At 42.7% G+C, this 23,734-nt stretch overlaps 1 protein-coding gene across 1 annotated transcript in view; it reads right to left on the minus strand.

The window, feature by feature from the left end:
- XYLT1 (xylosyltransferase 1) overlaps nt 1–23,734 on the minus strand; it is a 318,750-nt gene that overhangs the window by 54,006 nt on the left and 241,010 nt on the right. Inside the window, exon 6 of the mRNA XM_034783464.1 lies at nt 9,736–9,816. Within this exon, the coding sequence (XP_034639355.1) occupies nt 9,736–9,816 (81 nt within the window). The remainder of the gene's footprint in view (nt 1–9,735; nt 9,817–23,734) is intronic.

Consider the following 23,734-nt stretch of genomic DNA (forward strand, 5'->3'; position numbering starts at 1 on the left):
ATAAAAAAAGATGGGAAAAAGATCAAAATGTAACCCATTTTACAGTGTGTTAAAACAGCAGCATCCTGACAACAGGGGCAAAGGAAAAATGAAATTATTTCTTATCTTGCTTTAATTCCTGTGCTCTGAAGGAGATATTACAAACACAATACAATCCTAGCCATCTCAATCCCTTGTGCTTTAATGACAATGGCACAAACATCAAACAAAATTATATGGCTCGTATAGAATTTATTCCTCCCATGAATATTCTATAGTGAGTTTGGGGATATTTCATATGCAAAGTCAAACCTAAAAGTAAGCAAACAAACAAAAACTATTTCTGGTAGAATCGTGATAATGCTTGGAAGTCAAATATGAACACAGGAAAAAAATCTCTTTTTTAAATTATTATTACTATTTATTGTTTGTTTTCCAGTAGCTTTCTCAATGTGCTAGACCCCATCTACACAGTCCATGCCATGAATAACTTTTAGGATGAAGTCCTGGCTTCGCTGAAGTCAGTTGGAGCTTTGACATTGTTTTCAGTGGGTCCAGGATTTCACCCTTAGATTTTAAGAATACTGATCATGCATACACAAAAGGAGCCTGATATCTAGGGATGTAGCAATAAATACCTGTTGCCGCAATTCCTATTGATTTGTCATGTGCAGGGAATTTTTTCCCAGAAGAATATTTCATGTATGTGGGCAATCAGTGTTTTATGCATGAGAAACGTGGTTTGAGATCCAATTCCTGGGACATCTACGAGAGTGAAAAAAGCACCAAAGCACTTTAAAATCTGTGTATTGATTACACAGGGGCCCAAACAAACAGAGAATCTGCCAAATGGGTACTTTAACCCCTATGCAACACCCCACAGCTTCCTGCAAAGGGGTGTGGAATATGGGCATACTCTGCTGACCAGAACTGTCCACCATTTCCCTTATTCCTACTAATGGACAACTGTGACTGAGTGTTGTATCCTTCAGCCTTGCAATGGTTTCACAAGGACCAGAGCGCCTTTACTCTGGCTTTGTTCATTTGCCATATATTTCACCCTTGAAGAATAAAAAATAAAGACCCAAATCTTGTCCTGATTCATACACCCTGCAATCCCACTGAAGTCATCAGGATTTACATGGATATGAATCTGGGCAGGATTTGGCCCAACTGATCCAAAAACAAAAAACCATTTACCTGGCCAGTCACTTTCAGTAACCCACTTGTTGTGGTTGGAAGGATTTATGTATGGCGTTGTGCTTATTCCTCAACAGCCTCATTTCTCTTTCTGTGTGACTCATGAACAGTTAGAAATAGATATGGTCTTGAACCAAACCCCCAGGTATAAACATGAGGAAGTTGAGAAGTTCAGATCTAAGCAGGGTGGTTTGGGTTTATCCCTGGTTATAAAGACTTGAGTTATGAACTATGGGTGTGATTCCCTTGCTTAGTAGAACGAGTAGCGGCAGTGAAGGCATGGCTGAGACGGCCGAGTACATACTAGCAAGTTTAAGGTGGATTCGCACTCAACATAGCTAAGCTGTGCCTCCACGGCCACTACCAATGCTACCATGGCTATAGTGCTATTTATACTCATGCTAGCTTAATGAGAAAGCGCAAGTAAGTGTATACAAGCAGGGGACTCATACCCCTACCTCGTAGTGTAGAGGTAGCCTTAGACAGCACAGCATACGCTGCTAAAAATGTTTATGCGATGCCACAAATCCAGCACTTAAGACTTCATAGTAGAGTAAAGGAGAAAGAGAAAATGACATGGGAAGAGACACTTATCTGGTTAAAAGGAAATTCTACCAATAGCATTCCAGCACGAAATGTTATTGGTCAGGCTGCAAAAAATCATGAAATTTTCCAGCCAATCCCAAGACTTAAAAAAACGAACAACTGTTGGGTTCTTTTAATTTGTCTTCTGGTTTCTGAGGCGTAAGGTGGAGTTGAGTCACACGTCATGCTTTTCTCAGCAACCACAAGGGCTAGAAACTTCTTCTTTTAAATGGAAGCTGGAATTCTCACATAATTGCTTGACTCCAAGGACTGTGCTAACAACAAATATCATGAGAGATATGTAATTGGGTTAAAAGAACACTATTAAGTGAGATCATCTTATTACCTCTCCTTCCTGCCACGCACTCACACCACCAGGGCTGGATTTACACCTTTCGCGTCCTTAGGCACCCCGGTGGCTGGGCAGATGTGGTGGCCCCGCCTCTGAGCTCCCCTCTTTGCCCGCGACAGCTGAGAACTGCAGGCACCCCCCCTCATCCCCCCGTCACCAGCGGCGGCTCAGAGCTGTGGGGTCACCTCCCGCCCACAGTGGCTCGGAGCTGTGGGGTCCTCCCCGCTGCTCAGGCACAGTGGGGGTCACCCGCTGCTCAGACACGGTGGGGCCCTCGCCACCCGGCGGTGCTTGGAGCTCCGAACTGCTGCGGGCAGCGGGGGGACCCTGCTACTTTTACTTTTAGGCACCCCTTCGCACAGCTCCATCACTACAACTGCCCAGTGCCCCATCTAGACCCTCCCATTGCCCAGTGCCCAACACACACAGACCTCCCACCAACCCCCCACTGCCCAGTGCCCCCTACTTACTGTGCCTAATTGGAAATCTGGCCCTGCACACCACCCAATGTTATTATACTACAGCACTGATTTCTCAAAGGAAGAAATTAGAAATGGGGATTTGTATAAGAGGAAAATGATTGGGTGATAGTTCAGAAAAATAGAATCTTAGCGAAGTAAGGGAACAAGACATAGTGCTTGATGCTGACATCTTTACTGCAATAAAATATCCACAGAGCTTAGAATATCCTGGAATGTTATCGAAGGTTCACCAAGACACACCTTTAGTCCATTCCTTATAAGAGATCTGTGCGGTTATATTTGAATTTGTCCAACTGTACAGTAAAAGTCTTACTTTCTTTTTCCTGCTTCTTTTATACACTTAGAACTTGCCCAATATATTCATCTAATTCTGTTCCCACATCCCATCCCTAAGTTCTGGCTTGGAGAAAGTCTTCTAAAGTCTCCTCTTTCTCCACCTTTCCCAAAGATTTAGCTTGCACTATTTTTGAAAGATCTTATTTTTCATTTTCTTGCAATTAAACTTTCAAAGGAAAGAAGTTCTTGGAAGTTCTCACAGCTCCTCAACATTTTAGGGTTGCAGGTCAGGGAACAGAGTCTTCCCTCGCACAAAGAAAAGAATCCTCAGAGGCATGTTTTTAAACCCTGGAAACTGCCAGAGCTTTTTTTGTACGATGGCTTCTACCAGAGCTTACATTGATACAGCTGGACTAGTAGTAGCATTGATTCTTAAAATTCCCTTCTGTATACGCGGCCTTAGAGGAACATTCCAAGTCTTTCTTGTCTTGTGGCCTTTTCTCCAACATTCTTCACTAATGAGATGTTTTCAAAAACACAACAGCAGAGGTTAAAGGAATAAAAATCTTAAAGAGCACACAATGCAAATGTTTAGCATTCTGTCCCCAATAATAAACAACACTGCTAAGACAAAATCAACTATTAATGAAGCGTATGTAGTGCAATGTGACTTTACCGCAGAGACAGGTCAAATAACATCAAATACGAATGTTTGTTAAGTATCTAATCGCCACTCCATGGCCATCTCTATATTAGCGTTCTCCCCCACCCTGTAACATTTCTCAGCAGTGCAACTCCACGAGCAGTAGCCAAGTCGGGAGCATTAGATTACCGATAGGGCAGTTTTAAGCACCGTGGCATCTAGCTATGCAACACAGACAGCCCAGTCTACACTAGCTCCCATGAAGGTCGCCACTGATGGAGCACAACTGGTGGGCGCGTTGACAGAGAGTTTGAAGAAAAACGTGTTGTGTAGATAGTATTCACACATCCACCCAATGCCAGACTAGTGTTAATGTTTATCTAGGTATTTATGCTGTGCTCCTCATCTTGGTATCTGCACAGCAAACGATTGGAGCAGGGGAAAGGGAGTGAGGGCATTTGGGTGACATTCACAGCTCTCCAAATGACTCAATGTGAGACTCTGGGCAAGTCACTTCTACACTGATTTTCAGAGATGTTGAGCATCCAAAGCTCCAAAATCAGGCTATTAATCTTTCTGTGACGAAGGGCTCATCTACACGGTGATTCAGTGCACAGCAAGCCAGGGTCTGAATCCATAGCATCAACTCACCACAAACTAACTTGCTGTGTGGACTCTGCTATAGTCATAGGCACCGACTTACCTAGTTGCCGGGGGGTGCTCAACCCCCACTCCACCCAAGGCCCCACCCCCACTCCACCCCTTCCTTCAAACCCCCATCCCTGCCCCAACTCCTCCCGCATGCCGTGGATCAGCTGTTCCCAGCGGGTGAGAGGCACTGGGAGGGAGGGGGAGGAGCTGATAGGTGAGGCCGCTGGCGGGCGGAAGGCACTGAGGTGGGGGAAGGCACTAATTTGTGGAGCTGCCAGTGGTGCAGAGCACCCACTGGTTTTTTTCCATGGGTGCTCCAGCCCCAGAGCACCCACGGAGTCGGCGCTTATAGGTACAGTGCACTAGAAGTTCTACTAGGCTCTTTGATGTAGATTCATGCTCTGGCTTGCCACACACAAACTCACCATGCACGAAGCTCTTGGTTTACCGGTGGGTAAAATGGGGATAGTGATATTTGCCTTCCTTGAAAGGGTGTTGCTGGACTCAGTTATTTTATACAGTGCTTTCAGGTTGCTGAGTGAAAAGATACTATGGAAACACAAAGTATTATTTGTTTATACAATTAAAAATTGAAATCAGCAGCTAGTTGTTAAGTAGCGGGCACAAAAGATTCCATGTAATCTTTTTGCTTTCTCACCACCAGTAATTCTTCTTTTCCCTTCTTCTCTGTGCACAACAACATATTTTCTAGGAAGACTTCAAATCACGTCACCTGTCTGGGGTGGTGACTGATACTGTTTTTGCACTCGCAAGCCAAATTCATTCAGCACTTTACTAAAAACAATCCCAGGCTATTTTCCTATGAGGACATCTGAGCTGATCTTACTTTATTTTTTCCCAAACTTTCAGCCTATTTTGTTTTCCTTTGTACTGGGCTCTTCTGATCACCATCTTCTAAACAGAGTAAAATGAAAAAGCTATGAGGAAGAAAATTGTCAAGGACAAGCAGTTTTTATGTCACCTCTAGAACTGATTATGAAGCAATGGGGAGTATGGGTATCTGAAAGTCAGCTGTAAGGTATACAAATTTTAAATGCACATGCTTTGCATAATAAGAAGAGTGTTACTATTTCAGTTGATATACTGTGTCCGCAAATATTGGACTATGTTTCCAACTGGCAATGAATAGACCTTTCTAGTCAAGTTATTTCAGGATGATACAGTACTAAATTAACTGAAATGTGTGCGGGGTGAAATTTCAGCTAAGTAAGCCATTGAACAAATACTCTGGTACCTCAGAACTATTAAGAATGTAACGGCTTCCGGCAGCTAAGTGGTTAAAAATATTTTGGCATCAGGCACAGTAAATTGCACTTTATGTACAGTATTTAGTAGTGCCGGGTATTACATGGATGATTCATAAGAACAGTAATACAGCAGCAATTACTGGATGTTCTATTCTCCAGTATTCGGGTTAGCTGCTTAGAAATAGATAACAAAGGTAATATTGTCCATTTACCTAACACAGTATACAGTATCCAGAGTAGTATGTGCCATATTGGAAAATGGCACCTACCTCACTAAACATCTGATGTAAAGATTTGGAGGATTTTGGGAACCAATCCCGAATCACAGTGTGCTAATGTTGCCAGTGAGAATAAGATTGGCTCCTACTGCTGGATGCTGAAAATCCTAAGGACATGCCTACTAAATGGCTCAAGAGGGGATGTCTATCTGTTTTCTAGAACTCAAGACTACAGATGGGGTTATGTGACACAAGAGGGAGGGGAAACATCCAAAACAAAAAGAAAATTATAAAACAATACAGAAAAAAATGAATGGAACTTTTCTGAACTGTTTCCATTCTGCCTGTAAGCTCCCAATTCCCTTAAGATTTAACAACAGCCAACAATCACAGCATGTTTACACTGTTCCCCAAATGACTATTGTGGCAGGGTTTCTAAAAAAATGTCTTTTCCTGACTGTCAGTGAAGATGTCACATTTGACTCTCTTTGTATTTTATAATACACCAGCCAGGTGCCGCTCCTGTCAAAAAAAGTCTTCTGGGTGATCCAAGTTGTAATAGCTTATAAAACTACGGAGTTATTCTTCTGCTTTTAATAGTCTAAGATGCTGAAAAGAGAAGAAAATGTAAGTGTTGCCCACTAACTGCGATGTAACAACTCTAGCCAATGTATGTAATTTCATTTCATACATCCAGTTCTCTAAGAAAATAATGCTTCTCCTGCTGAGTTAAGGAGACATTTCCACCTCCATTTCTTTTCTGAAGCCACTAAAGGAAAATCAGAGTGATGTACTTTTTAATGACTTTGGCATAACTAAAAGAAAACTTCATTCTATAAAAGGAAGCCTAGTTTCTATCCATATTTAGCAGTAAAACATGTACTGATTGTCTACATGGCTTGAATACAAATTATGTTGTAATTGAGAGGTTTCAGTTTTAAGATGTATTTTTTAATCTCTCTCTCCCTCGCTCTCCATTGTACAAACCAGACTATGGTGACTTTAAATTCAGAGTATAGGCAGCTGTTTACAAAGCAGATTTAGGCAGTTGAAAAGCTTATTGTTTAGAAGCTGTTATTCACCCATGAATTCAAAAAGGTAGCCTTAGGGATTATAATTTGCTCTAATTGTGTTTTAAATACTGCACTCTTGTATTAATGATTCTTCACATTTTGATGAAAACACCGAGGACCACAGGAATTCCCACTGTAGATCAGACCAGTGGTCCATTCAGCCCAGTATCCTGGCTCGTACAATGACTAGCACCAGTTGCTTCAGAGGAAAAAATCCTGCATTAGTCAGTTATGGGATAAGGTCACCAAGAGAAGTTTCCTCCAATCCCCAATAGTTATGAGTTTGACTTACACCCTGAAGCTGGAAGGTTTCTAGCTCTTCTTTATTGTTTTAAATATCTACTATTATAACTCTGCCTATCCTTGTTATTCATGTAAGGCCTAATCCTCTTTTTGAATCCCGCTAACTTCATGGTCAGATCACCCCCTATATGGGCTACAATGACAACACAAGGTACAAGGCAACAAAGAATCAGGCCCAAAGACTGTCATAATTCACATACCATAGGGGCAAATCCTTCCCACATCCATACAGGCTTCACTGTAATGGAACTGGTGGGATTCTGGTACCCACAGCGTGGGGCCAGAATGAGGGCTGTTTGGGGGATGCATGATCTCAGCATGCAGAGGATGGTATGGACAGAGCCAAACAGGGGCCCGTGTTTTGCAGCTGCAAAGGTCTTCCAGTCCTCCACACTAATGCCTGATGGGGAAGATTCCTCCCACTGTGCATCTGCCCAGTGCCCAGCACAATAGAGAGGGGAACTAGTTTTCATTTTCTGAGATTAAGTTTTGTTTTGATGCTACATCTGAGTCTGCCTGAAGCTCAAATGCAAATGTCCAGGTGCCAACGCTGCACCTGCTCTTGTAATATGTTGTTTTCAGCTGTTCCATCAGAAGGCAAAAGGAACTCAAGCATTGCCTATACTTATTTCCTCTGTGCAGGTGAGATTGCGCAGTCAAAGACCTTCCATGTCTAGCGATGAACTGGAACGTTAATATGACCAGGTCAGGAGTAAAAATAAAATGTGTATGGTCACATTAAGATAAAAGGCATTTACATATTTACACATTCAAAAGCAACAGCTGAACTAATAAATGGGATATTATTCTTCTGAGAGGACGAGTGGCACATTAGCACATTTTATTATTAAATTAATAACAAATTACTGCATTTAATTGATCTAAATTGTTCTAGTCCCAGCTGAGGTTGGCATCTTAAACCCAGCTTTACGCATGAATGTCATAATTCATTAGTTATTTTAGTTAGCTAGCTACAATGTTTGGGGATAATCAGGTGCACCAGAAAAGCAGAAAAGCTAAAGCGACGGAATGCATCTCCCTAACCTTTTCCATTGCTTTTCCAATTTAACTGTACTGCCAGCTAGAGCCAAGCCTGTCAATCACACTGAAGAGCTGTATTTCCAAACCCGAGAATATGCTCTGAAAGCTATTTATATTTTTGACTTGTTTTTATATAACTCCCTCTCAAATATATTTTGGTACCAAATGCAATACAAGCCCTGCATCCACAACACTACTAGAATGATAACGTTGTGAAGAATTCATCTAAATAAGGACAAAACGGAGGCTGTAAGCAAAAGCAGGTTGGCAGTCAAGGGATTGGTTTATATTCCTGACTCGTCCACTGGCTGGCTCTGTGACCCTGGATGTATTGCTTGCTTTCTTATTATTTATTTTCTGTACCATAACCAAAGATGTGGCAGGCACCTTACAGGACACAGAGGATGACCCGGACCTGGTGATTTAGCTTGCAAAACCTGCAATGGAATCTATAGGACTGAAGTCAATGAGTCTTCACACAGTCTCTGGAGCCTGTGCTAATGGAACTGGTTGCAAGATTGGGGTCTAAATTAAGATACGACATACAGATGGGGGTGACTATAAAAATAAGGGATTCAATAATCTGTGTCATGGGAATAATAATATCCATCTTTACACTGCATTTTAAGAGCTTTGAGGAAAAGGCATCTCATAAATGCAAAGTTTTATTATTGTTTCTTAAAGTCCTACTCTAACATTAAGGCTTGATTTTGTAAATATAAAAAAAGGGAAAAGTATATTTTTCTTTGTTAGTCTTGAGCTCCATCATCATGATAGACCCCTATTAAGGAATCCATAGATTAACAGATTTTAAGGCCAGGGCCATCTAGTCTGACCTTCTACATAACACATGTCAGAGATTTTCAGTAATTCTGGCATCAAGACCAGTAACTTGTGATTGATCCAGTATAAAACTCTATTAAAGAATCCATTATAGAACCTAATACCACTCTGCCATGGAATTTAACATGGTGTATGACTTCTACGCTACTTGAAAAAATGTTGTATGGCTGTGTTGTAGAAACCTCTTTGGTGAGGGGGTTAGGTTTGTTTCCAATATGGCTATGACTAGTAGAGGATAGCGAACTTCTGCTGCGTGAAGGACATCACTGTTTGCAGCATAGTAGTGTGGGGACTCAAAATCAGGTTTTGGAAGGGTTTTACAGACACTTCTCAGAGAAACATGTCAGGTTGGTGCTGTGACGATCCTAGACAGATATTTAGGACTAATTCTCCCTTCTCTGTTTATCCCCAACCCCATGACATGACAGGGTATTCACGATGCCTGCTTGGAGCAGAGGAGGTGAAACTACCAATTTTTGCTACAGTAATAAGGTGGATGAGGGTCTTTTATTGGACCAACTGCTGTTGGTAAGAGAGACATGTTTTTGTACACCTTCTGATGCAGCAACCCACCTCTACCTAGGAATGTGGAGTAAGCAGCATTCTGTTCTAAGCCTTTCTCTACACCAATGCTCTTCTGTAGATAACATGCAGGAGCAGCCATTCAGGAGTGAGACACAACTATTCCCAAGACACAGTATCAGTTTTCATGGAGCCAGTCTCCTGAACTCAGGACTCCTTCATCCACACATACTGGGAGTAACCATGCTGTCTAACTTTTATTGTCATGTCCAACACAAACTTAAGAGAAGTCACGTTACCTTGCATTGTCCCTCCCATGCGACTTCAAGAAGTTCATATTGCGATACCTGGACAGGAATGCTACTAGCTGATCATTTGTCCTGTGAAAGAAACAAGAAAAAATTTGCAAATCAGGTACAGAAATCTGTCTTCTATAGTTATTTATGTTTATTGTTTTTTATTTTGAGACCCTTTGGACTCTTCAAGGCATAGTTTTAAGATACTATTACTGTAACACTATTTTTAATGCAGACTTTTCCTCTACAAAGGCCAAAGTTGCTGAAAGCGTTTTGTTGGTTTTGCTGAACTTTACAGACCGGTTCTACTAGAAAGGCTAGAAAGAAAGGCATGCTTATTATCTCTCAGTGATTTGTATTTCAAATGTGCTCAGTATATGAGCCAAATATCCTGGGTGTGGATGGCTCAGTGGGGGGTCTGAGTGTGGGGGGGTATCTGGATGCACCGGGGCTTGTTGAGGGGTTCCAGGTGCAGGAAGAATGAGACTCTGTGGGGGATCCAGGTGAAGGTGGTTGGAGCTCAGCAGGGATGGTCTGAGTGTGGGGGTATGGGCTTGGCAAGGGGGTCTTGGTGCAGCGGGGGTGACCAGGTGCTGTGGGAGTACGGTTTGGTAGGGTGGGTGTCCGGGTGCAGCTGGTTGGGACTCAGTGGGGTGGGGGTCCAGGTGCAGGGGGCTCAGCAGAGGAGTTGTGGGTGTGGGGTGGTCCAGATCCATGGAGGTTGGACAGCCAGGGGGCAACTCCCCATGCAGTGATCCTCTCACTGCAGACAGGGAGCGATGGGGCAGGAAATGTGGGGGTTGCAGAGCTTCCTGGAGCTGGAGGAGGTTCCTGGGGGTGGGTCTGACCCAGCCCTGGCCGCTTTGTGTGGGGGCAGAGGAACTCCCCCCCACTCCAGTTGGGATAAGCAGCTTGAGCCCGGCGCATGGTAGGAGCCACCAGCAGGGGCGTCCCCAGCCTTGGCCCTCCCTGGCTCCAGGCGCACTGTGATAATGAGTGAGAGGGACTAAGAGAGCCCAGCCTCATCCACAAGGTGGTGATTTACATCTCCCTCAGCTGCTCCTGACACCTGAACCAGACGGGACTCCTCTGCCCCCTGCCACTGCCCGCAAGGGGTGCATTGATCAATTTTTGTGGGGGTAAAAAGTAATATCTGTGGGGGATATTAATTCTGCATTTGTGCAGTATTCTCCCATAAATAAAAAGGTTAAGACTGAGATTTTCAATGCCAATTTTAAAGCTTTTTATACAGGGAACTTATTTAACATGACTTAATGTGGCGTGTAAAAGTGGAATACGTAAGTTCTTGGACATTTAGGATGACAATTTGAAATTACCTAGAATTTGGATGCCAAATTCCCAATAAAATTAATGGGAACAAAGGAATTTGAATGGCTAATTCCCATTTATTTTATCAGTTATTTGGCATCCAAATCCTAAGTAGTTTTCAAATTTTGAGCCTAAATGTCCAAGAATGTATGTATTTGAGTCTGCTCTGGTGGTTCCCTATTACGTCAACAAAGGTACAAACACATTTCCTCCTTTATTTATCTACTTCAACATATTTAGGAAAACTGAGAAAATTCTAATGAATAGATGAGTCTGAGTCAGCTACTGACTCAGATTCAATAAACAGGGCATTAAAAATAAGAGATAAAAGACCATTTTTGGCAATGGTCTATAATGCAACTGATACCAGTCAAGTCAGAGATAAAACAGTTGTAGCTGATACAGCATCTTGCAAACATTATACTTTTATAAGCCATATCAAACCAAGTTAAACAAGTTCCCTATATAATATGCTCTAAAATTATGCAGTCAGTAGTATTAACTTGGGGACTTTATCGAACTAGTAAAACATCTAAGTACCTTATATTTACAAACTCTCCCATCATCATAGGTAACAGTTCATTACTGAACAGATGAATAAAGACCAAGTTAACTATTGATTGAGTCTAGACCAATTGGAGTATCTGTCTATCAACGAACCTAAATGGCTAGATTGTAGGAGCCTGAGACCCTCCTTCCATGTTCACTCATGTGAGTTTTAATGCCTCCCAGGGTCAGACTCTGTGTCTCAATTTGGCAGCCTCAGAAAACTGCTTTCTGTATAGTAAGCTGTGCAGATTTTCACATTTGCTGCTTCAGTGGTTCTCCATCTTACTGGGATGAATAGGCATTTAGTGAATTTACTTAGCAATGCTTCCACATGAAATAGTTCCAATGACTGACATCTTAGGGTGAGTTTCTAGGCAAACACTGGCATGCAAGGATGATGTACAAAAGTATAACAAAGTTTAGAGGTGCTTGGACTTTAATGTGCTTGGAGGATAAAATCAAATCAAACAAATTAACAGCCCATGCTGGGCAGTACTCCTCTATTGTTTCCTTAACATAAACTGCCCACCAATCTATGTTTCACTTTTCAATTGAGCTTTACAAAACGTATCTGAAACCAGGCCTGCCACACAAAGTTTTCAGCTGTTGTTGCTTTTCAGGTTACTGTCTGCAATTCCCTGTCTAATTTTTAGCTCTCGTGATAATGAACAGCCTCAGATCTGTTGACATTTTCTCCGTCTCTCAAATAAGTTAGTGGCATTTTGGTTCTGTTTCCGATCAAATATTTTGTAAGAATTAACCTACCCGTTTTGTTGGTTTTTTAAAAATAAATATCACTCTTCTCAAGTTTTGACATCCCACTTGCATTTGGAAAATATTCTAGATATTTGACATTTAGATCTATGTGCTCAACCAATTGAAGCTTATGCTTGCCCTAGCCACTGTATAGCAAATATTACAGAACTTTTCCTTTCCTTTCCTCTGAGCCACTTCCTCTGAGTCTGAACGTGCTGAGCACCAGCTCCTCATTATTACATTCCACACCTTAAAGGGAGCTGAAAGTGCTCAGCATCTCGCAGGTTCCTATATTTGTAAAAGCATTGTGGCTAAATAGAGTAGCTAAAGTCCTATGCAGCACACAGAGGAACCTGCCTTTAGTGGTATATTTTCAAATGCCTCTGGCCATGATGACTACAGCATTGCCTAGTGCTCTCTAGCCGTAATGCCGCTAGCGCCATGCGATGCCTCTAGCATTAGCTCTTGCTAATGCCTTTGGCAATGGTTGCTAAAACTATTCAGTCTAATTCTTCTCCCAGCGAAGACAATGTGAGTTTTGCCAGAGCTATCAGTAGGAGCAGGAGCAGTCCTAGTCTGTCAAATTCATCCCTGGATCTGTGAAACCAGAGAGGGGCCAATGGTTCAGTTAGTTCTGTAACCCTGACCAGAAGCAAGAGTGCACTGCAGAACATTTCGATAAGGGGCAAAGGCAAATGTTATTTCACAAGATGTGGGGGCTAGGGTATGTGGCCATATTTCATCCAGGTATTTCAGCACACGTGTAGTTTCTACTGACTTCACTGGGACTACACACATGGTTACAGTTATACATGTGCTTAAGTATCTTGCTGATTCAGAACTCATGAATGAGATTGCCTGCTTTGGACATAATGGCAGAAAACATGGATGAAAATGATATCAGACTGCTTCACTTGGCCGAATTTGTATTAAGAAAGATTTAACACCTGTTTAGGACACATTGCACCACTCTGGCAACACAAAGCTGGTCTAACTCCCATTTATAACTGGACCCCAAAGGCTTCCCCCTGGGTAGAAGGTATCTTCAATGGCTTAGAGCTGCTATTGCGGGGCCTGGCTACCCCCTCCACCAACTGCTGGTGCAAGAGAAGTAACCAGAAAACAAAGGGTGAGGCCTGGCAGATGTCTGGCCGCTGTAACAGCCCCGGGAGTGATTAATAGCAGATGTAGATTAGAGTTTCACAGCCTCAGGATCAGGGGCACAAAGGCAAGTCACCTTCCTTGGGTTTGCATCTTGCCCTCTTTGGTTGAACTGGGAATCATGACCTTAATCTGAATAATGTCTTCAACCAAGTGTCAGTGGTCTACATACTGATCCTTTTCATAGCAGTAAGGAAGCATGCAAGCTGGGTTAGGGCCAACAGTATCCAGAAACTAGTAAGAGCCTCACACCTATTACCTCTAAACTAGTGGAGGGGAGGGTTGTGACAAACCAATATCAAGCATTATTCAATGCCTTAGGGCACTTCTGTTCAAATGGTACCCACTTGTCTGTCATTGAAGCTATGCAGTGTTGTTGTAGCCGTGTTGGTCCCAGGGTATTAGAGAGACAAGGTGGGCGAGGTAATATCTTTTATTGTACACGACTTCTGTTGGTGAGAAAGACAAGCTTTCAAGCAACACAGTTCTGTGCAATGAAAGTTTGTCTCTCTCACCAACATAAGTTAGTCCAATAAGAGAGATTATCTCACCCATCTTGTCTCTCACCTGAACTGATATTTTCAAATTGGTTTCAAGATAACTGGAAGTTTTAAGCTAACTGTTGAGGTGGAATGGTTGGAATTATTAAGCATAAAGCTATTGGTCATGCCAGGGCCTTTTCAGAAGCACTAGAAGAATGATTATCCCTTGTTACCACTATCACTACTTGCCCCAGAGTTCAGTGTGTACTTTACAGAACATACAGAAGAACCTATCCCTGAGTTACAGAGCTTACAATCTTAGGGCTGGTCTACACTGGGGGGGGGATCGATCTAAGACACGCAACTTTAGCTACGTGAATAGCGTAGCTGAAGTCGAAGTATCTTAGATCGATTTACCTTGGGTCCTCATGGTGCGGGATCAACGGCCGCGGCTCCCCCGTCGACTCCGCTACCGCCGCTCACTCCGGTGGAGTTCCGGAGTCGACGGGGAGCGCGTTTGGGGATCGATATATCACGTCTTAACAAGACGTGATATATCGATCCCTGATAAATCGATCGCTACCCACCGATACGGCAGGTAGACTGGACGTACACTTAATAAAGCTGTGATATAACAAACAGACATAAGAAAAACAAAAGGAGTGGGAGGGTGAAAAGAGAACATGGATTACAACAATAAGAGCAAATGGCTTTTTAGATTACATTCAGGAGTACTAAATTCCTGACATCTTGGTGTAGGGTTTCACTAATGATTAAAGGAGTGACTGTCCCACAGGTCTTCTGAATACTACCCTTGTTAGGATGGATATGTGAGCACCTGCCCACTGCTAATAATCTGCTTTATTGTCCTGGGGAAATTACTGTTAACAAAGAGGAATATCACATTGATTGGACTGATCTGTAATGTTTGCACATTGAGGGAAGATGGTCTTGTGGCCAATACGTGACAGGGAGCTAGGGGATCTGGGTTTTATTCTCGGTTCTACCACAGACTTCTTCTGTGACTTTGGGCAAGTCACTTATTGCAATGTTTTGAAGGTTGGGTGTCTAAAGTCTGCCTCTAAATAAAAGCAGTCTGGTTTTTAGAATTGCTGAGCACTCACAGCTCCAGTTGAAGTTACTAGGAACCGTGAATGTTCAGCACCTATGAATATGAAGCCACTTTTATTTAGGGGCCTGAATATGGATTTCGGAGTCTATATTTCAGAAATCAAGTTTGAAAATTTTTGCATTAACCTTTCTATGTCTATTTTCCGGCCTGTCAATACCCCTTTCCTACTTTAAAGGGGGTAGTTCTGAGGCTTGACTCATTAAAGTATACAAGGTGCACAGACATTATAGTGATTAGAAGCACAGAAATGCCTTTGATACATACATGTTACAGGCACTATCTACTCCAATAGAAAGCAGCTGTTGTGCACAGAGGAATATTACCTACCAACATCGAGAGAGAAACAAACAGTTTTTTCATTGCTGACCCATGACTAAAACAAAAATCTCTTGGGGAAAAATGTTCCAGTTTTTTCTTGTTCAAGCTCTACATGTTTGCTTTGCACATATTTTCTGTGGCAAAATGACAAAATACTTTCAAAAATTCATTGGAGTGAAAACCCACTTTTTTCTAATACATGGAAATCTGTGATTTTTGGTTTTATAATTCTGAGTGCGGATTCTTTTTACAACTGTTTTTTTTTTAAAAACACATTTATAAAAAAAAATCTGTTTTTTCTCCCCTCTCTCACAGCTTTAATCCCTGGCCTTGCTTACTTACTTTTGCCAGCTAGGGAAGATGTAAGAAAATATGATATAGTCAAAACCGATAAAGTTAGCAATCTCTGAAATGTGGTGTGGAGTAGGGGTAGAAAGAAGGAAGAAAAGCTGTAGAAATAGTTAAAAATTCAGCAGTTCTTCTTGATTGGAGTCTGCTCCTCCTCACTACCATACAAAGATGCAGAAGATGTGGAAGGAAGTTTCCCACTTCAAGTGCTTGAAATAGATCTAATTACATCTTAATCACATAGAAAAAGAAAGAAGCTGTAGTTACTAAGGGTTCGTCCAGACTACCCACCGAATTGGCGGGTAGTAATCGATCCATCAGGGATTGATATATCACGTCTCGTCTAGACGTGATATATCGATCCCCGAACGCGCTCCCGTCGACTCCGGAACTCTACCAGGGCAAGCGGCGGTAGCGGAGTCGACGGGGGAGCCGCGGCCGTCGATCCCGCGCCGTGAGGACCCAAGGTAAGTCGAAATAAGATACGTCGACTTCAGCTACGCTATTCCCATAGCTGAAGTTGCGTATCTTACATTGACCCCCCACCCCAGTGTAGACCAGCCCTAAGTAAGCCAGAATAATTGTTATAGGCAACTATCTAAGGGCTAGATCTTGCCTCCTTTGCACACAATGAGCAGTTCCTTGCTCTGTGAGTGGCTCCTTTGTGCTTTTAGGGCAGGCTTTTCAAATACACTCAGCACTGGCCTAACTGCTCCCACTGAAATTACCCAGAGTTTTACCATCAAGTTCAATGGGAACAGAAGTTCCAATGCTGGACACTTTTGAAAAATCAGTGTAGGACTACACAGTGTGTTGTAGTCAAAAAGCATCCCTTTATTTCAGGCACCTCTGTTTTTGGCTCAAAACTTCATTTTCTTCATTGAGAGTCAGATTCTGCCATTCTTGCTCACATGTTACTCTGGGAGTAGTGCTACTAATTTCACGGGACTACATGTGGAACAAGGATCTTTTCATTTCACGGATTCTAAGGCCAGAAGGGATCATTATGATAAATCTAACCTGACCTGTATAACACAGGTCATAGAACATTACCAAAATAATTCCTAGAGCAGATAGATTTCTTAGAAAAACATCCAATCTTGTTTTAAAAATTGTCGCGATGGAGAATCCAGCACGACCCTTGGCACATTAATTAACCATTGGAACACTCTCCCTATTAAAATGTATGACTTATTTCCAGTCTCAATTAGGCTACCTTCAACTTCCAGCCAGTGGGTCATGTTATACCTTTCTCTGCTAGATTGTTCCCAGCTACTTGTAGACTTATCAAGTCACCCTTTAACCTTCTATTTGTTAAGTTCCTACCATTATAAGATATGTTTTTTAATCTTTTAGTATTTTCTTGTGGCTCTTCTCTGAACCCTCTCAAATGTATCAACATCTTGAATAGTGGGCATCAGAATGGACACAGTATTCCAGCAGAGGTCACACAAGTGCCAAACATGGAGGTAAGATAACCTCTCTACTCCTACTTAAGATTTCCGTGTTTATGCATCCAAAGGTTGCATTAGCTCTTTTGACCATAGCATCACATTGAAGTTCATATTCAGCTGATTATCCACCAAGACCTCCAAATCTTTTTCAGAGTCCCTGCTTCCCAGGGTCGAGTCTCCCATCATGCAAGTATGGCAACATTCTTTGTTCTTAGATGTATACATATACATTTAGCCATATTAAGACACATATTTTTGTTTGTGCCCAGTTTACCAAATGATCCAGATCACTCTGTATCAGTGACCGGTCCTCTTCATTATTTACAATTCTCTCAACTTCGTGTAATCTGCAAACGTTATCAATGATGACTGTATGTTTTCTTCCAGGTCGCTAATAAAAATGTTAAATAGTGTAGACCTAAAACTGATCTCTGTGGGATCCCACTAGAAACATCTGATGATGGTTCCAGATTTACAGTTACATTTTGAGGCCTATCAGTTAGATAGCTTTTAATCCACTTAATGTGTGCCATGTCAAATTTATATCTATTTTTTTAATCAACATGTCACGTGATACCAAGTCAAATGCCTTACAGAACTCTAAGAATGTTACTTCAACACTATTACCTCTTTGAACCAAACTTGTAATATCATCAAAAATATCAAGTTAATTTGACAGGATCTATTTTCCATAAACACATGCTGATTGGTATTAATTATATTACCCTCCACTTTAATTTTTTTTTATTAATTGAATCCCATATCAGGATCTCCATTAATTCACCTGGGATCGATGTCAGACTGCCAAGCCTATAATTACATAGGTCATCCCTGTGACAGATGTGGCAATTTCCTACAATATCTTTGGGAGATCCTACTGTATTAAGTTTATCATAGAATTGTAGGACTAGAAGGGGCCTCGAGAGTTTTTCTAGTCCAGTCCCTTGCACTCAAGGCAGGACTGAGTATTAGCTAGACTACCCAACAGGTGTTTGTCTAACCTACTCTTAAAAACCTCCAATGCTTGAAATTCCACAACCTCCCTAGGCAATTTATTCAAGTGCTTAACTACCCAGACAGTTAGGAAGTTTTTCCCAATGTGCAATCTAAACCTCCCTTGCTGCAATTTAAGCCCATTGCTTCTTGTCCTATCCTCACAGGTTAAAGAGAACAATGTTTTTCTCTTCTCCTCATAACAACCTTTTATGTACTTGAAAACTGTTATCAGATCCCCTCTCAGTCTTTTCTTCTACAGATTAAACATCGACTTTTTTCAATCTGCCCTCATAGGTCAAGTTTTCTGGACCTCTAATCATTTTTGTTGCTCTCCTCTAGACTTTCTCCAATTTGTCCACATCTTTCCAGAAATGTGGCACCCAGAACTGTACACAATACTCCAGTTGAGGCCTAATCAGCGTGGAGTAGAGCAGAAGAATTACTTCTTGTATCTTGCTTACAACATCCCTGCTAATACATCCCGGAATGATGTCTGCTTTTTGTGAAACAGTGTTATACTGTTCACTCATATTTAGCTTGTGATCCACTATGACCCCCAGATCCCTTTCTGCAGTACTCCTTCCTAAACAGTCATTTCCCATTTTGTGTGTATGCCACCGATTGTTCCTTCCTAAATGGAGTACTTTACATTTGTTCTTATTGAATTTCATTCGGTTTACTTCAGACCATTTCTCCAGTTTGTCCAGATCATTTTGAATTTTAAACCTATCTTCCAAGGCACTTTCAAACCCTCCCAGCTTAGTATTGTCCACAAACTTTATAAGTGTACTCTCTACACTATTATCTAAATCATTGATGAAGATATTGAACAGAACCAGACCCAGAACTGATCCCTGCAGGACCCCACTTGATATGCCCTTCCAGCATGACTGTGAACCACCGATAATTACTCTCTGGGAACAGTTTTCCACCAGTTATGCACCCACCTTTTAGTAGCTCCATCTAGGTTGTATTTTCCTAGTTTTACATAAAGGTCATGCGAGACAGTATCAAAAGCCTTACTAATGTCAAGATATACCACATCTACCATTTTCCCCCATCCACAAGGCTTGTTACCCTGTCAAAGAAAGCTATTAGGTTGGTCTGCAAATTGATTGCTTAATTATTTGCTCCCTTACTTTTCCAGGTACTGAAGTTAAGCTAACTGGTCCGTAATTCCCTGGGTTGTCCTTATTCCCCTTTTTATAGATTGACACTATTTGCCCTTTTCCAGTCCTCTGGATTCTCAGCCATCTTCTATGCCTTTTTGAAGAAAATCGATAATGGCTCAGATATCTCCTCAGCTCCTTGACTATTCTAGGATGTATTTCATCTGGGCCTGATAACTTGAAAACATTTATCTTGTCTAAGTAAATTGTACTTGTTCTTTCCCTATTTTAGCCTCTGATCCTACCTCATTTTCACCGGCATTTATTAAGTTAGATGTCCAATTGCTACTAAACTTTTTGGTGAAAACTGAAGCAATAAAGTCATTTAGCTCTTCTGCCATTTCCACATTTTCTGTTATTGTTCCTCCCCCTCCCCCCCCATTGAGTAATGGGCCTTACCCTGTCCTTAGTCTTCCTCTTGCTTCTAATATAGTTGTAGAATGTTCTCTTGTTATCCTTTATATCTCTTTATGTATCATTGTGGGCCAGGAATTGTATGTAATTCCATGGGGGAGTGTGGCCAGGGGCCTCCAGAAACTAAGAACAGTAAGGGGTGATTAGGTAAATTCACTCAGGTTGTAACACCTTCAGAGAACTCCCACCACCGGAAGAGGCTTGCATATAGCAGTTCCAACTGATCTTCCAATGACCAACTGATAAAGAAAGCAGTTCTAGATAAATAGTCTAGACTCAGGGACTTCTTTCCGATACAGCAAATGGAAAGATATCTATATCTATCCTGCTGGTCTGAACTTTATGATTTGCACTCTGTTTGTACTCAGTGAGAGCAGAGGTACGAGAATCAGTCCATCAATCACAGTTATCCTGCTTCTGATATACCAGAGATATTGAGGCTAAACGAACATTTTATCAAAAGCGATTTACACATTTCTAAAGATTCTTGATCTCTTTTTAACACAGGGCTTCTGGTTTGAGTCTATTCCTCATAGTAATTAGATAATCCTTTTGTTACTCTCTTGGGGCCTGATTCAATAAAGACAATGAGCATCTCTCCCTTGATCTCAGCAGGCTTTAGATCAGGCCCTTTTGGATAGCTTCATCACTACCACTTACATTCCATGAGCAGTGCCAATGAAAAGGTGGCATTTTACAAGATCTGAATACTATACTGAATCTCACATAGGGGAGTCCTATGCTTGTTCATTCACTGGGAATGTTCATATTTTCAAGACACAAATTTGTAATTTACCCCGAATTAAATTTACAAGCACTGACTATGGTAAGCTGCCAAGCTAAATACAAACTCCAACGTTAAAAGCCAGATTCTGTTACCCTTACAAGCAGTTGTATCTTATTCCCTGAGTAATGGGATTAATTGTGGTGTAAGGTGCTATCAAACGGGAGTAAGAGTATCACAATCTGGCCTTAAGGTTGTGAAAAACTCCCTAAATTTTTGTCTGCTGCTCCATCCATAGCGCGCAGTGGTTACTGTTTCATTGAAATGAAAGATAATGCCTGCAGCAATTGACAATTTCTTTGTCTGTTGGAAGTTTCTGTCCTCAGCCCATAATTTACTTTGAATGTAATTTTTGTATTTCTTTTTTTTTGTCGCTGTGAAAATGTAAATGAAGAGCATTTTCCGGAGCCTTTATCTGAGAGACTTTCTAATTGAACAAGTAAAAATATATTAATGCACTTCTTTTATTCCTATATTTAAACCCTAGAACAAATTATCTGTTGCCCTGAACACTGTCATCACATATACCAATGTAAAATGAATAAAAAATCAACACTTGATCAGAATGGTAATTTAGACCCAACTTTAGACTGGTGTCAATTACTACACAAGGCAACAGAGAATGTATATATTTTATCATTTCATTTAGAGGGTCAATGTCAAAGTTCTGCTACCCTGAAAGCTGCCGGAAGAAGACCCTGATTTCAGAGGAAGAACATTATTGGCCACAGAATGGCTCCTTCCTTCTGGAGTTGAGGCAGATCCAGACATTCAAAAAAAGAGAGAGAGAGAGAATGTTTTGGGATGGGAGGATATAAGATTTGCCCCCTAAAACAAAAATGGTTCATTAGTTCCGTGGATTCCCACATTGTTTTTCTTAAAAAGAATCTATTTCAGTGATTTAATCAAAGCAGAAACTAATTCCTGTGCTAATCACATTTTTTCTTATTACTAAGAGGCGTGGAACTGCAGGGCTTTCTGTTTTTATAGCAGCACTATTCTTCCTCTTTTTAACATACGGGTAGCATTCAGCTATTTGCCTGATGGTTCTTAGTTGATGTGAGTAGTAATCATGACACCTGAAAGTCATTATGTAGGAGATGCAACTGAATTCTCCAAGCCAAAGCTAATATTCTTCACACACTGAAGATTGTTGGGTTTGCGGATAATGTTTCTGTAATAGTGGTTCTGAGTTTTCTTTCATATATTTATGATATTTCACAAAGACAAAGAGAGTGGTTGCTACAAGAACTAAAGTGAAGCACTGACCTGAAACTGCCATGTTGCAATGACTCTGTAGATAGCACATTGTGCTACGATGCTGGAATGCTGGGTTTGAGGCTAGCCACAGGAACTTTAAAATTGGACCAGCAGGTGTCTGAGTATCACAGATGTAGTGCTTCAAATTTCTAGGGTCACAGAATGAGGGCGCCTCCCATAGAAATCAGACAACCTCCTGGTGGCTGGTATAGAGAAATACTATAGTAGTGGAAAAGACAGTATGCCCTCATTACTGTGGGACTTAGCAGTGAGTCAATTGTCTTGAGCACAAGGAAGGAAAGTAGGATGTTTAAAATGGATTAACTCCAGAATCCTCCCACCTTCTCCCCAGGGGGAAAGAAAAGAAAAGAAAAGAAAAGAAAAGAAAAGAAAAAGCCTGTGGAATGTAGAACCTGTGTCATGAATGGGCACTAGTCCTCCAGGGTTGAGAATGATATTTACCCATTTGCACATATAAACACGCACAGAGCTAGAGAAACTAGGGCAGGGGTCTCAAACTCAAATGACCAGGAGGACCACATGAGGACTAGTTCATTGGCCCAAGGACCGCATTTACTAACACCCCCTCCTCGCTGCCCCCGCTCCACCCCTTCCATGAGGCCCCGCCCCTGCCCCACCTCTTCCTACCCCTTCCCTGCCCCCATTCCAACCCCTTCTCTGAAGTCCCCACCCCAACTCCACCCCCTTCCTGCCCCCAGAGGGGGCAGGAGGGGTGTGGCGGGGGCTCAGGGCAGGGAGTTGAGGTGCAGGGTGCGGCAGGGGGCTCAGGTCAGAGAGTTGGGGTGAAGGGTGCAGCAGGGGGCTCAGGGCAGGGAGTTGGGGTGCAGGGTGCAGAAGGGAGTGCGGGATGTGGCAGAGGGCTCAGGGCAGGCTCAGAGCAGGGGGTTGGGGTGCAGAAGGGGTGTGGGATGTGGCAGAGGGCTCAGAGCAGAGAGTTGGGGGGCGGGGTGCAGAAGGGCTTCGGGCTCTGGCCTGGAGCTGCTTACCTAAAGTGGCTCCGGGGTGGCAGTGGTGCACACCGGGGCCAGGGCAGGCTGCCTGCCTGCCCTGGTCCCAGCCTCTTGCTGCTTCGCAAAGCAGCTGGAACCATGTCCCTGTGGCCCCTGGGGGAGGGGGGACGCAGGGCTCCGTGCGCTGCTTGCCGCTCCTCCAGGTACCTCCCCCGAAGCTCCCATTGGGCGCGGTTCCCCATTTCCGGCCAATGGGAGCTGCGGGGGGGGGGGGGGGGTTTCTGGAAGCCAGGGCAACACACGGAGCCCTCTGTTCCCTCCCCGCAGCTGCAGGGACGTGATGCCAGCTGCTTCAGGGGCTCGAGGTGGGCAATCCCGCGGGTGTAGTTTGCCCACCCCGGCCTGGGGGGAGGCTGGGGGGGGGGGGGCGCGGGTTGCTTGACGGGCCGCATGCGGCTCGTTGGCCACGTGTTTGAGACCCCTGGACTAGGGGATGGGAAAGGTTTACAAGAGATATGTCTGATGGTATTTGAGAAGGCTACACTTCACGCCTGCCAATGGCCCAGCGAAAGGAAGAGCTGTTGTTCCTCTAACTTTCCTCCAGTTCAAGGTGATCTCACTATGTGCATTGGCCATTCTCTGGCACTCTTTCCCTCCCCCCCATTCACGCCTAAAGCACATGGCCAGACTGGGAAGCCAAGCACTGATCCGGGAGCATTCTTTGCTTTGCTCAACACACGAGTAGGTTGTGGGGTCGGCTCCCTGACCATGTATTGCAGACAGAGCAAGGAGTGCTGGTGTTTGGACTAGTTCTTGAGTTTTTGGAGGTCAGTGTCCTCAGACCACCATGAGGACTAGAAGAAAGGACAAACAGGATGT

This window comes from Trachemys scripta, chromosome 10 (assembly GCF_013100865.1).
Source record: "Trachemys scripta elegans isolate TJP31775 chromosome 10, CAS_Tse_1.0, whole genome shotgun sequence".
Classification (NCBI taxonomy): Eukaryota; Metazoa; Chordata; order Testudines; family Emydidae; genus Trachemys; species Trachemys scripta.